The sequence below is a fragment of the Ochlerotatus camptorhynchus genome, unplaced genomic scaffold, assembly GCF_037179485.1.
Source record: "Ochlerotatus camptorhynchus isolate MF236.1 unplaced genomic scaffold, CSIRO-AGI_Acam_v1.1 ptg000002l, whole genome shotgun sequence".
Lineage (NCBI taxonomy): Eukaryota > Metazoa > Arthropoda > Insecta > Diptera > Culicidae > Ochlerotatus > Ochlerotatus camptorhynchus.
Window position 1 is genome coordinate 3,985,240 of NW_027040494.1, and position 16,124 is coordinate 4,001,363.

Below are 16,124 nucleotides of genomic sequence, written 5' to 3' on the forward strand. Positions count from 1 at the left end.
CGGAGTGACCTACCCCTTGGGTAAGACCGCTTTTAATCATGAGTTAGAACGGAGTTAATTTTGAGTTACTCTGAGTAACACGAGTTGCTCAAAATTCAATACAAGCAGACTCAGTAACAATGTTTGTTGTCCTGTTGTGTTGTGCTCCTTCCCCACTTGTCAAACAACAATATCATCTAACCGCGTTTCATACCGGAACAATATCCTCAAATAACGAAATTATCCGTCCTTCGAAATTTAGTAATTACCTATAGACCAATTCGAATCGCTTAATTGTTCCATACTGATTTCAAATTCAAAATATGCCTTCTAGTCATACATCTATGAATATTTACTGGAGATTTGGTTTGCTTGGCCATCTACTGAAATAATAATGGCTCTCAAAGTATTCCAATGATTTGAACTGGGGCAGTGACAAAATTCAATGCAGCTATGTTGAAGTCTTAGAGTTACAGATTATATTCATTATTTTTTATATTATTGCAACTGGAAATTTTGCAGTATACATTACAGAAATTGTATTAAACATATTCTGTTGTTGATATTTGCAAAATGCAAGGATTGGCTGGGGATTTAATGAAAACAAGAAACTGGCATTCTCTGTTCATTTTAATAATTTTATTACTCGTTTAATAAAAAAATAGATTCCCATCCTTCTTGAATAGGTAACTCATTCTCTCCTTGGCGAAATACTTGTCTTAACTCAACTCTTAGATCTTAGCGAAATGGTGACACGGAGTCACAGGTTTTGGGTTGAAGAGGTCTGCAATGCTTATCCGACGTCCCTTATCGCTAAAAGGAGGAATCGATTTAAGGCTTGTACTCGAAAAAAATGCACCATTTTTATCCGTGTGTAACTTCTTTATCCGTAGGTAAATTGATGAAAATCTGGGTATAACTAGCTTGGAGTGAATTGTTTACATGTGCAAAATTTCATAACAATCGGTTCAGTGGTTATTGAGATCGAAACAAGAAGAAAATCGCCGGAGAATTTTGCGCGCCGTCATGGAAAATCCGACTGCGACCATGAGATGGATCGGAAGACAACTGGGAATCACCCATACAACTGTGTCTTGGGTGGTAAAATCGTTTAAGGAGTCCCAGACGACCGAGCGGTGGGCTGGAAGTGGAAGAAAATCGAAGACAGCTGACCCTGTGAAGGCCCGGAAGGTGTTGGATTATTTCAAGCGTAATCCGAACCTTTCAATTCGCGACGCGGCTCTGAAGGCAAAGTGTTCCGCCTGGTTCGTTCAGCAAAACATGAAACGAGCTGGGCTTCGTGTATTCTAGGTCCGGAAGGCACCGAACCGGCGTGATCAACAAAACACGGCGACCAAATCCCGCACAAGGAAGCTGTATCGAGAGTGGTTAACGAAACCGATGTGTGTGGTTATGGATGATGAAACCTACATCAAGGCAGACGCAAAGCAGATACCGGGGCTGGAGTTCTACGTTGCCAAATCACGGTTTGATGTTCCGGAAGACAAAAGGAAGAAAAAAGTGGACAAATTCGCCACAAAATACTTGCTCTGGCAGGCCATATGCCAATGCGGTAAACTGAGTAAACCGTACATCAAAATGGGTACCATCAACAGCAAAATTTACCGCACCGAGTGCCTCCAGAAGCGTCTGTTGCCCTTCCTGCGGTCCCACGGAGGCGAGACATTATTTTGGCCGGACCTGGCATCATGCCATTACGCGCGATCGACGTTGGATTGGTACAGAGACAATAACGTTGTTTTTGTACCAAAAACCGCCAACCTCACAAATTCACCAGAGATTCGTCCGGTGGAAATATTTTGGGCCATAATGAAGACCAAAGTTCGAAAATCGTCCAAGGTGTTTAAGAGCGAGCTGGAGTTGAAGAAAGAATGGATGAAAGTGACCAAAAAGGCCGGCTTCACCATTGCACAAAATGTAATGAGGGGTCTTAAGGGAAAGGTGTGGGCTTTCAGCGATGGAAAGGAAATTGAATAAAGTAATTATGCCGAAACATAATCCATATGTATTTGTTCATTCCCTGAAAGTTTCAAGAAAATCCGACTTAAAATAATTTTTTGGCGAACACTTTTGTCTGGTGCATTTTTTTCGAGTACAGGCCTTATTGGTTCGACAAAGTGCGGCCTTGTCGTCAACGACCGGTATAGTCAGTTTCCTGCACTTGAGCATCGGAACCAGTTCCGCATATCAATGAAACTGTCATACCAGGCCACCTGCCATCTCACTGCACAGCCATCTTGATCATAGGATAGGCACAGTATCATCCGCCTTCATCGGAATCGGGTCTGGAACCTCATACCAAACGCTCATTGAACTGCTGTCGATGTTTACTCAAACTGATGACAGATGATGTGTATTCAAACTGTTTTAACTTGTTAACATAGGACTACTTGGATTAATTTTGAGTAATTATGAGAAAATCAAATTTACTCGATGCAAAAATATTAACTCGGAGTACAGCTGGCTTACCAAAGATACCCCGTTTTATGGTTCTGAAGATTTCAATAAGTCTTTAGTGGGTATGACTGCATCTTGTAGTCGAAATAGGTATCTTTGATCGATTTAATATAATAAGTGGAATTAAATAGTAAATAATCATCTCGTTGCACTTATTTTTTAGTATTCCTCTTGCCAGTTATTTATTTCAGAAACAGGTTTGGATTGGGTTCCCGTAGCGAAAAACTATACTTTGTTTTTTATAAGATGCCCACCAACTCACCCCCACACCAAAGAGCTCTCATCAGAGCCTAGTTGGGATTTTCCCAGTGGAACTAAGTTCCTTTAAAGAGATCCCTTACCTAAAAATATAAATGATTCAAAATATTAATATATACAGCTTAAGAGTGAGTGTAATACAATGATAATAATCAGTGCAATTCTTAAAATATAGTTTACGAATTTATATCAAGACTTCATTATTTTTGTTTTGTAATATTGTTTCAAACTGGTTTTAAGTAACAATTGATTGTTCAAATTTGTCAAGTGTTGCGGAAGAACGTTATATGCAGATGGACCATAAAACGGAGATTCGTATTTGGCCAAAGCATGTAAATGCCCTCGAGCGAATTAAATTATTTGCATACTGAATGTTGAGCTCATGATTTGCATTCGGTAAGATGAGATTACGATGCATGTTCGGGTTTTTTAGCGTATCGTATATAAACAAGCAAGACTGCAATTTACACAAGCCACGTAATGGGAGAATACTGTGCGATATGTTGGTGTAAAGTTGAAAAATAGTAGTTATCAATATTGCGAACACGACAAGGCGTGGGCACTCCACACACTCATTTTGCGCTGACTTTTTTCTCAGTGTGCCTCTAGTGTGCCACGACAGTGCCTACTGTGCCAGCCATCGGGCTAATTTTGTTTGCGAATGATTAGATGTATGACAACCCGGTATTTTGACAGCTTGAATATTTTGTTTTGCTTGCTAAAACCTAAGAGGAAGAGGAGACAACTGGCTTTTTTTTGTCTGTGACGTGTTCTTCTTCTCTCGCGGAAACAACCATACAAAAACTTTTTTTTACTGGGAGTTAAGAGTACGCGAACCGAAACACGGACACTGTCTCATTCACCGACACGAAAATGGAAGCATCCACGGCTAACGACGAGCGTCGTTTAATACTTACGGATCCCGAGAATTACGCCGACCTGGGCGTCGTCGTCGTCATCGTGATCCCGATAGCTGATTTTCGGGATGGCTTCAAATCGGGCGAGAAATTCAACTTTACCCGATGCATTCCCGGAACGATCCAACACCAGCCAATCCGAATGTTGTCTTGGTGCAATCCTTCAACGGAGTTCGATCAAACCTGGAATTTTTCACTTAAAATCTACTTCGGACAAAAAAAAGCCGTTGTGTGAAATAAAAGTTCGTAGGTGATAACGACACGGAAGACTCCTTTGGGCAAGGAGCAGTCAGGGGAGATTCCTGCTTCACTGGTGTATTCTCCGGGGATCTTCCACTGGAATCGGACGATGAGTCCGAACTGCTGGAGGGATCCGAAGAAATATCAGCACGGGTGAGCCATACGAATGTGTTACTTGATTATGGAAAGCATTTAAAGAGGACACTTGGTGAGCTGTCTGACGGTCCGAAGACAGTTATGCATATACAATCTGGCTCTCGAACTGATTTGTTCAGTAAATGCAATCTCTCTTGTGTGCAATCGAAATTGCACTTTTAGCGTCCCTTTGTTGATTACTTATAGACCGTCCATCCCTGTCGAGATCATTCGATTTTACCTACTTCCAGTTTACTCCACAGGAAATTCTCATCACAATCTTCTTCACCTTGGCCAGTTCCACGCTAGGTACGTGTGTCGCCTTCAGGAGAGGGGCACTGATGACGGTGGGCTTCGTCCAAACTACGTTGATGTTTTGCACGATGGATTCCCCTAGGAGCATCATCGTACTTGAGTGGTAGGGTGGTAGTCATGTTGGAGGTCTACGAACGACTTTCGAAGGAACTGCCTAGCAGGTCCAGAACGATATCTTGATTCTAAAAATCTAAGTTTGGGCCAAGGTTTGAGCCTATGCCGAAAAAACGAAAAATTTGATTTCGAATTTGTAAAAAACACTGTACGCTGTACGACATCTGCCATTGTGATACGAATTTCATTCCGCTCATGACATGATGTAATGTTTCGGACAGGCATAAGGATGTGTTCTGTTTAAATGTATTCCATAACTGAGCTTGGCGGAAATTTAGGAAAGTCACGAGTATGGTTTCCAATAAAGATTGTGTAAACAACAATGAATTAAAAAAGTGACATATGCGCACTGAGCAGGCGCAGGGACTGTATAGTGTTGCCAGAAACATTAAAGATCATTTAAAAAGTGTGCGGAGTGACCAACCCCTTGCAACCCCTAGAACTACAAAGATTTTTTTTTGTCTTCAGATGCTACAGAAAATTAAATAGTAAGTACAATAGTAAGCTACCATTAAAACCGGTCGTTTAAAACCCTCGATACCGATAAGATAACAAGCTGTCAAAGTTGACTGAGCAGGACATCGCACCAAAGACGAAACAGGGGCTCGTATGCATGTACATATGTATTTACCAATCAACTCCCACTGCCTTGCAGTAGCATTATGGATTAAATATCAGGGGGAATCTATTCCTGTCAACCACATATAGATGCACCGTAGATCACATGATTTTGAAATTTTTGACACTTTTGGGCATACTGACAGCGGTAAAAATGACGGAGGTACGACAGAACAAAACAGCTTACTCTTTCACACTTGCATCGCAGTGTTGAATGCTAGAAAGAGTAGTCTGTTGCAGTCATCCTAACCCCTATATTCATCACATTGATGTAAGCTACGACGAAATTCTTGATTGCTGCCCCCAAGTAAAATACCCCTGAATTCATGTCCTATGACAGTAAAAAGCATGAGATAGCTCTACCGTAGATCCAATTGCCCTTTGCACTACTGGAGGTACACAGGATGAATGAACAAAAACCAGTAATCAGTTGTTTTTGCCTGTTTTTGCTGGAAACCAGCAAATCATGAACTGTCAAAAAGGAATAGGATTTTACGATGCCAGGGAGGCATCCAACACCTGGACCATAAAAATCTCTATAATAAAGTTTTTTTAAATAAAACTTGAACCCTACCTATCGACCCATCAACATAGACCGGGGACCAACGGCTTCACTTTCCTTCCGAATGAAGGCGTGATCAGAGATTTTATTCCTCAGAAACTCCTGACGGCGCCGACTGGGATGGAACCCAGGCCATTCGGGGTGAGAGGCAGTCACGCTTACCACTAAACCACCGGCGCCGCTGAAATATTATCTTGTAATAGGTTGCTTTTTATTCTATATAAATCCGGTAGAAAGACGCTCTCGCGCATTGCTGATTTTTGAAGTAGGATTAAGCTTAAGTAAGTCTTGTTCAGTCTTTAGTTCAGCTAATTTAATGAGGTTGAACTATGGGGATACAATTCGCTTTATTCACTACTAATCAACTATATATTCAGCCTGGTGTTAATCAGCTTTGTACACCTTGAATCAACCAATAAGCAGCTTCTGTTCTTACTGTTCAGCTTGAATTGTTACTTGAGGAAGATTCTTCCGTGCGAATGGAGTAGACCTTGGAGATAGTTCATAGTTTTGTATTAGAGTGATTTTATCCATTGCACTTAATACAACGGGTTTTGGTTCTTGTCGAGAATTGGACACTTCCTCGAGGGAACCGGAACATTTTCCGGATGAGCAATGTATCCGTGGTACCTCAATTAAGCCATAACCACCCAAGTTTTGTAAAATCATGAAGTTTGTTATATCTCACAACGGGTTTTTGTTCTTGTCGAGAACTGGCCACTTCCCCCAAGGGCACCGAAACTTTTCCGGGGGACACCAGAATATGCCCAAGTGTGACCGTGAACTGTTAATAAGGTTATTTATTACCGGCCAAGTACGATTAAATCATGAAGTTTGATATTGCACACGATGGGTTTTGATTCTTGTCGAGAATTGGCCACTTCCCCGGGGGCACTGGAACATGCCCGGGAAGGCTAATGTGACCGTGGATTCTCAATAAGGTCAATACCGGCTAAGTTTTCTAAAACTATGAAGTTTTATATATCGCATGACGAGTTCTGGTTGCTGTTGAGTATTGGCCACCCGAACTTTTCCGGGATGCTCAATGTGATCATGAACCATCGGTATAGCCGGCATTGGTCCTATTACATAATTTTAGTGCGTGAGAAAATCCGAATGCCGTCCCAGAGTGACCCCAACAGAAGCCAGAATAACTCTGGAACTATGTACTGATTCAAATTTTTCCAGACGGATTGAAAAATTTTAATATATTCCCGACAAAATGCAATTTGTTGTTCAGAAAAAGATTCTTCTTTCCTTTATTCAACGTCGGTCTCTGTTCCGCAATCTAGCGCCAATCACCGACGGACATCGATTGCCATCCATTGCACACTGGACCAGAAATGCAATCTAGCGGAGCAAATTAATAACTCCGAAACGAAGCATTTCCGCGACTTGGTGTGTTTGGTAAAGTTTCTCATCATAATAAGGACCATCCATTGACATCAACAAATAGTTCAAAACTCTTCCGCAACGATGGTGCCACTATCTATCTTCTTTCTCTGACGTTTTGGAGACATGATGTCTTGGGCAAAGTTGTTTGCCTTGACAAAAAAAAACAACTCTTTTGAAGACATAAAATTTCCACAGCCTACTGATTCCGAGTTATATGGAGTTAAAGAAAAAAATGTGAAAATATTGTTTTTTTCTTTCTGTTTCGGTTTTTTTTTTTTTTTGTGCTGAAAACCATATTATGTTTTATTTTTGTCTTATGCAAATGCATTAAATAAAAAACTTTTGTGAAGAAACATGTTGGTCCAAGCTTCAACTTTTAAAGATATTGTTGAAAAACCGAAAAAAAAAACCATTTTTGAACTTTAATATCTCCCAAAGCGCAAAAAATCGCTGCCTAACATTTTCAGCAAAAATTAAGCAATACTCAATGAACAAAACATAAAAAATTGAGAGAGGTATATTTTGGTGATTTGTCAAGGCAAACAACTTTACCGAAGGCATCAAGTCTCCAAACCGTCAGAGAAAGAAGTTAGATTGTGGCGCCATCTTTGCGGAAGAGTTTTGAGCTATTTGTTTATGTCAATAGATGGTTCTTTATGGTTTATTATGATGAGAAATTTTGCCGAAGACACCAAGTCGCGAGAATGCTTCGTTTCGGAGTTATTAATTTTGCTCCTCTAAATTGCATTTCTGGTCCAGTGTGCATTGACGGCAATCGAATGTGCAAGAAGGCAGCTTCCACACCTGCGTAGGATATCGCACCCATTCATCAACACACATGGGCCGGGACCAACGGCTTTACTTTCCTTCCGAACGAAGACGTGACCAGAGTTTTTTATGCCTCAGATAAATCCCACCGACCTCGACTGGGATTGAACAAAGACCCATTGGGGTGAGAAAGCAGTCACGCTTACCACTACACCACCGGCAAAGGCAGCAGAACAAGATTGATGAATGATGTTTTAAGAGCTTATTGAATGTTGAAATATATGCACATTTAAACGTTAGGCATGCAAAGGTTAACACGAGAAAAGCTTGTTATGTAACTCCTGAAATATCAGCAATATTTGCCCCTTAATTTTCAGCATATTCTTTTTGATATTTTACACAAAATGACGCGAGCTTTTTGCAATCTGAAATGATGAGTCGAAAAAAACAGCAATTGAATTTTTCGAAAATGCATCAAAGTAAATTGAACCTTAAGCTATACATACCCTATTTAAAAATTGCAAAATCAAGTTGATGTTAGTTTATCACCTCATAGCCAAATGCCTTGAAAGATTGGCCAAATGATTGACTGGAATTGCTGGAAACTACCTAAATTTGCTGTATTTTTCCAAGCTGCATAACCAGCAATCCTTCTAGTAACGTTAAATTAACATTCCAGAATTCTAATAATTAATCCAAGTTTCAGAACCTCGGAAAATATTTATGGCTCAGAACGTTTATATATTTTTCATATCAAAAATCGTGAAAGTTTTCAAAATCATCTAAATTTTTTGCACATTGGTTTAATCCCGTTTTTTTTTTTTATTTTGTTGGTCCATAATCTTAATTAAAAATATTCTATGTTCTTAAATTGTTGCCAATATATCTCATATTTTTATCAAACTTAAGATTTCTAATTCAATTTATTTATTTTAGTGCTTTCCACCCAACTTTGAAAACTTTTTAGACCTCTACAAAAAAGAATTGGAATCCTGGTCCTTGAAAAAAAATGTTTCGATTTTCGAGCCTTAACAATTTTCAAAAGTCCTAAAATTATACAAAAATGTAATTCTGAATTACAGAGTAGTCAATTTTGCCCACGATGCCACATTACTCTTTCACTGATCGAAATTTTTTAATTTAACTCAAAGTCTCAATAAAGGTGTGTAATCTGCTCAACTAAATTACGTTTATAGTAAAATTTTAACAATGTAACTTGTAAGCCCATGAATTGTAATTTACCACTTACTTTGCATAATCCGATCGACAGTAGACCTGTCGATCGCGAAAGTAGCACGATGGCTGTCGCTCCAGCAGCGTCAGACAGACGGAACATCGCAGGCAGGAACCGTGCCACGAGCATCCATCAACGTCGAAGAGGTACTTATCTGCAATCGGTTCACCGCAAGCCGTGCACGTCCTTAGTTCAGTCTGGAATGGGATCAATAAAAAATATGGATTAGAGAAATTACATACTGCTACAAATTCTCACGTTGTCACAGAATAATATTGGCCTGTAGGTAGAAATGCTCTAACCCTCATTCCGAAACAGTCATGAAAACGCGCCATACCGGTAATGGTTCCGCATCGGGACAAATGGCTTCCTAGTGGCGCCTCTCGACCCATCCTCGAAGGGAGAGGCATATTTTCCAGCGTGATAAATTGCCTCCAACTTGAATCACGTGAAAACCAATCGACTAACCGGTGCGATCATGAGTTCAATCTTCCGCATCATCGCGTTCTACCGTCTACCTAACTGCCCTACTGGCACCCTCCTGTTTAAAATGATTGTATACCGAAAATAATAAACTGTCACTTACGCAACAAAAGACACGACAGGCAAGGGCATAGACAAATAAATGTGTTTCCAGCCATGAGAAGGGCATTTATGAACAATCGGGAGATGAGTTTGACGTTGGTAAGATGACTTTTTGCATTTACACGCCGTTCGAGCGCCATTATAACGTAAAACTTCAGCTGATGATTTTTTTTTTGCGGAAATTTATGAATGTTTTCGAAAAGTTGGGATGATCGAATAGAAATTTTAGCAAAACTTGAAGATTTCGGAATCCATGTTTAGTTACAGAATGATCATCCCTACCATCCAAACCAACCAGCTGCAAAACGACGATCGAAACGCTACTGCTAGGTATGCAATGATCTAGGCAAAAATGTCCAGATTTCGCGCCTCTCGCTCTTACTGCTCACTCCTCCCGAGGTTTGCCCTGGTGGTTGTTTTACGGTTTGCGGATATGTCATTCAGAACAAATTTATTATTTATTATCTTGATATTAACTACCAACCATGGATGGGCACAGATTCTTCCCCTGGCTATCTCTTCTCCTTCGGTGTTTGTCCATAGAACGTGTGAACAATAGGGCACCGGAGAAGGGTGTCCGGATCTCTCCGGAATCTCGTCCCAAGTGATAGATGGTTTTTGTATTGCCAAACGGTCGTTTTGTTCCACTCCATTACGGTCTCAAGAGGGAAAGTGTGCTTGCTTATAGAGACGGTGCCAGCGACAATACCTACTACATGCAGTTGGAGTTCGAGTGCGGTTGGCCCCTTTTTAACGCGCCGGAACAATTAAGATGGGAAAACATATGTTTGACTTTCTGGTTGAGAATGCACGCACTTTTTCCCTGCGACAATTCATGGTGTAATGCGGAATAATGTTTCATATGGGCATAGGAATGTGCATGAATCAGTTTTGGTCAGTATTTAGCTAATCTTTCGTTTTAGCATTTACTAATTCAGGTGAAAATATTGACATTTCTCGATTACGTTTTCGAAGGGACGTATCAGCTTTTGTAAACAATGCATTTGATCGTTGATTTGGCATAACTGGTAGCTCGCCAACGCAAGCTAACCATACCATCAGATAGGGGAAATATTGATAGTGGTATTAGTATGCGTGGACGAGCTATCAGTTACGCCAAACCGATGATCAAATGCATTGTTAGCAAAAGGTGGTATATCCATTGGAAAAAGTAATCGAGATTTCATCAAGATCAATTTTGACGGTCCTCCAGCATCGTAATTCAAGCAGTTTGAAATTCTGAAATGAAATATTTCACCCGCAGACATTTCATGTGTTGGGAAGATTTGTGAAGACATGCTGACAATAACACTTTCGAAGACTTTTTAAATTTTAAGCAAACCAGTGAAGATTTCGGCTAGTGTAAATACGTTTTTGACTACATACACTGTACTACACAGTCTTAAAAAAATAATCAGGGGACTTGTCCATCAGCTGGAGATGTCTTGAATAATTTACAAGATAATATCAGAGCAACCAGCAGTCTTGGGATGAAATCTTAAATACGTAATTTAAGTGTATTGTACAGCTTATGATCTTCAGCATAACACCCAAACAACACCATTTGTTTCTCAGTGAGTAACAACAACCTTAGTGTGACTAATAGAAGCTCTAAACGCACCGCATATACAATTTTAGTATACCTTAACAAGCACAGAAGGAGGAGTCTCTTTGCAACTTATGTTTGATGCAAAAGGTGTTGCAAATAAGGTGCATGTAACATGATATTTGAATGACACAAGTTTGCAAATAAGGTTTTAACTGACTTTACTGTAATGTTTCACTGAAATATTTAAAACAGTGCAGTATGTTTTCGAATACATGTAAGTGAAATTCCAGTTAACCACATAAATTTATTAGATATTTTCGTGAGGTGAAGCGGAAAAAGCATACTGATGTTTTTATTTGGACTGAAAAATCAGAGATTACAATCGTAAAAAAAGTCATCTGAATAAAAGTATGAAATTAATTACTTTAACATACTGATAACTACTCCATTTTTTCAGACGCAACTAGTTTTATGGTGGATTGGATTTCTAAAAAAATATATATTCAAACCATAGCAAAATATTATAGCTTTAATAAGTATTTCATGCTTCTTTGTTCAATTGGTGTGAAACATGAATAAATTGGAAAAAGTTCAATATATTCATTTCTCTTGGATTACATATGACTGCCAGCCTAACCAACAGCATTATAATTGTGTACATTGCGGGGCACTGAGTGTACGTCAATTTGAAGAGATGACATCCTGATGTATTTGAAGAAATTGTTAAGCAGATAGTTGGCCACCTTTAAGAAACAGTCAGTTTCCAGTAGGACACAAGTCTGGTCCTGTGGAAGATCCAGAATATCCGTGAAAATGGTCAATTCATTAAACTGATCCTGTAGCTTCGTGGTTTTTTCTAAAACCACTCATAGACGTCTTATCAGAATTGATTCGGAGGTGTGACCAGAAAATAAATCCTTGGGATCACGGGATGGTTCACCGGAAGATCCAGAACATCCCAAAAAGTGATTTTTCAACAACTAAACAACCTGTATTCAGCTAATAAACTGTGTTAGCGCTACTTTGGAAGCAATTTTACAGTCAACTAGGTTTTTTATTTAGACGTGTGCAATTTTACAGCTTTCACTCTGCTCTTTTACACTCAAAAAATTCCACACGTTTGATCGAAGTGTTTAAACACTTGATTTTTTAAATGCACAATCACATTTACTTTAAGTGTATTTCACCTTAGTTCAATGTGTTATACACGTTAATGTCTAGTGTTTCAAACTTTGAAAAGTTGAAAATCTTTCACTATCTATTCAAGTGTATTGCACATTGAATCACACTACTGTTCAAAACAGATGGATTTAAAGTGTTTTGCATTTCAATACGATGTGAATTGCTTGCTCAGAAAGGTAAACATCGAAAACAAGAGTTGTGACTTTATCCTATCAACCCGCCTCATATATGAGAACAACCGTGGCACAGTGAGATCGAACGAAGACTCCGACAGCAGCACACCCTAACAGTTCATGATCGAATCCCAAATCAGACCCATTAAAAAGATATGTGAAAGCTCTGGCCTCTGAAATTTGTTTATATATTTGTCGATTCATTTTTAGAGTCGGTAAAGTAGAAGTCGATAAAGTAGAATTTGGTCTATGGTAGAATATTGTAGAATATTAAACTATGATGCGCAAAGCTATTGATATCACCATATGAGGCACATAGAATCCAAGTGTGTCACAATTCAAATCCATAGTGTTCAGGCATGGTTCATAGCATAAGATTCACACATGAAATGGATGTGTTTCACAATAAGCGCAAAATTAAGTGTGAGACACATGATGATGACGTGTGCAATTTTTTGAGTGTACAAAGCTGAATTAACTAGCCGAGAAAAGTGATTCATGACTAGATAGTGCTGGAATTAGGGCGTATCAGCTTTTGCTCGATAATTTATCGGAAGCCTTCTCCTACCCGATGGATATGTTGGTTTGTGTATGCGTGCTTTGAATTCCGTGATATCAACGAGGTAAGTCATTGTTTACAAAGGCTGTTACGCCCTAATTCCAGCTCTATCTAGATGTGCACTATTATAGAGCCTATACTCAACGGTATTATTGTAGAAAACGATGTTTATTTGTTTACGTCAGTTTAAAGTGTTGGCGTTGCAAAGTTGGTAGTGTCAAGGTTTGCCAATACGGCCGTCTACAGAGTTCGATTCCAGGTTTCCGGTGCACTGTAAATAATTTGATGGTGTGCTTATAACTAATTTCGATTAATTTGATTCTCACAGCAAAATAAACTCAATCAATTTCTCCAACAAAAAAAGCGTAAATAATATTTAACCCGGCTTCAAGAGAAAGCTGTGTAGTGATTATTGCATAATCGGTAAGAGGTTGAATAATAAGCGCCTTTCAAGTTCGCACACAACTAAACAGCAGGATAATAGAAGCGTAAATGGAATGCAATAAGAGCCTGTTCCAACCGTCCCAACAGCCATAAGTAGTTGACTAAGTTCGCCAGATTTGCTTGCATAGAGGTTGAGTAAAGGTTGCCTCATATCGTATAACGTTTGAATGCAGCTTGAGGATGTATAAATGAAATGAGTAAAGCGTTTACATTGTAAAAAATGTTAGTTGGGTGGGGACTTACGGGATGGTCAACTAGAAGATCCGAAACATCCGTAAAAGTGGACAAGGCTTGAAACTGATCCTAAAGCTCCGAGTATTTTTCGAAACTACTCATAGAAGTCTTATCAGAATGAATTCGAAGTTGTGACCGGAATATAGACCCTGGAAACCACGCGATGGTTCACCGCGGTTTTTTTCTCGAAACCTCTCATAGAAGCCTTATCATAATTAATGTGAAGTTATGACAGGAATTTGGTTACTGGGAATCACAAGGCGGTCCACTAAAACATCCGGAATATCCGTAAAAGTGGTCAATTCATGAAACTGAGAGCTCCGTGGTTTTTTTCAAAACCACTCATAGATGTCTTATCAGAAATAACTCAAAGTTGCGACCAGAATATAGACCCTGATGACCACGGAATGGTCCACCGGAAGATCCGGAACATCCGAAAATTAATAAAACTGATCCTAGCTCAACGTTTTTTTTTTTTTTTTTTTTCAAAACCATTAATTGGCATCTTATCAATATGAATTCGGAGTTGTGATCGGAAAATTTACTCTTGGCTCCATAAAATGGCCCTCCAGAGGAACCAAATCATCCCTTATAGAGGTAAATGCATGAAACTGATCCTAGAGCTCTTCTGATCTTTCGAAATCACTCATAGATGTCAAAATAAAATGGGAGTTGTGACCGGAAAATGGACCCTTGGGACTACGAGATAGTTCACCTTTAAGATCCGGAACATCCATAAAATTATTCAGTTCTGAGTTTAGAGGTCCGCTTTTTTCAAAACCACTCATTGGCATCTTATTAGAATGAATTTAGAGTTCTGACCAGAAAATTCAAGGTCTTAAAGCCGTATTTAGGAAGACAAAAATATTTGCGTCCAAACCATCACTTTAAGGTATATGGTTTCTTGGGGAAAGTTTCTTCGAATTTTTTGGCCAATTTTATATGTAAGTGAAATTAGAGTGGTCCATAAAATTGGTGAATTGCAAATACAAACTTTTTTTTTTTAATATTTTATATAGACCAATGCAATATTTAAAAAAAAACAATCAATTTGAAGCAACTTTGCTGAAAACATCAAATTTCTATCTATTATGTTCATTTCTCGTAGAATTTTTTTTCTAAATACTTTTAGAACATTTTATGACGCTTATTTTTGCTGAAGCTCTAGCATTTACATTGTCTACTCAAGCCAATTTTCCTAATGAAAAGCAAATAACTAATGTAATTGGGTGCAAACCTTCAAATCTACAACTTCTATTAACTGGCTGCATTATTTCGTCAGATTCATCGACCAATTCAATGGACTGATTAACCAATGAAACACTGTCGACAAAATAATCATTAAACTTAGATGGAATTACTTGTTCCGACTGCTCTGTCATTAAAAGTTATGGACCATGATTTTCAATTACTAGGTTTTAATAAAAAAAAATCAAAATTTTCCATAACTCTTTGCTGTTGTCTTTATGCTGGTCAATCTTCCTCTGGAAATATTTACAACGAGTTGGTTTTGTCAACGATTGCGCATATTTATTACGCACGATTGTGTACCTATTCCAATGATTATCACTATTTGATCTACAAAACTTTTTGTGCCATTTGTCCATTTTCCCTTCAAGACGCAACAAATCCTAGTTGTACCAGCTCGAGTTTTTCAAAGAAACAAACTTTTGCTCAACTAATTTATTGGTACACGTTTTCAAAATGTTAGTAAGCACACACACTTAGAAATACCGTGACCGAATCCATCATAAAGGATGACACGTAAACAAACATGTAATGTAAAATTAAGTACTCCGAGACTGATAAGTTCGTTACTCGACGAAAAGTACGTTTGATTCAGCTGAATTTCACGTCTATTATAACTCAATTTTATGTCAAAATTGACACTCATAAATGTCAGTTTCAGACCACCTATATTCACATGATTTTTTCTAAATTTTTCGATATTGTTTGCCCGACAAAGGACCTACTTGCACACCGTTCTTACGAAACGCTACCTCAACTGCTTCTGGACCACTACCATCACCACCCGCATCGTGGATAGTACTGTGGAAGCCCCCGATATCTCTGCCTCAGTCGCGCTTACTCGAACCAGCGCTTTGCATAGTCGTCTCGGCCCTGAGTGTAGATGTAGGTCGGGGGTCTTCCAACTAGCTATTAATGGCAAGTATATTGACGATTCAGCCTCTCCTTTTCCTGATACCGCTCCAACTTCTAGCTGTGTTTCCGGTTCTGCGGCCTCCGCACTAGCCACATCACCCAAGCAACACACTTCCATCAAAATAAGTTGCTGCAACTTGATTGTGACTGAAATAAGTTGCAAACAAGTCACCTTGACTTTTCAATGACAAGTGTGCTGCTAGGGCATGTCCATGCATGCAT

General features: G+C 39.0%; 1 protein-coding gene across 1 annotated transcript in view; it reads right to left on the reverse strand.

Annotated features, from left to right (window-relative positions):
* Positions 1 to 16,124, reverse strand: part of LOC135706635 (LIM/homeobox protein Awh-like) — a 206,207-nt gene that overhangs the window by 41,883 nt on the left and 148,200 nt on the right. Inside the window, exon 2 of the mRNA XM_065228315.1 lies at positions 9,029 to 9,210. Coding sequence (XP_065084387.1) covers positions 9,029 to 9,210 — 182 coding nt within the window. The remainder of the gene's footprint in view (positions 1 to 9,028; positions 9,211 to 16,124) is intronic.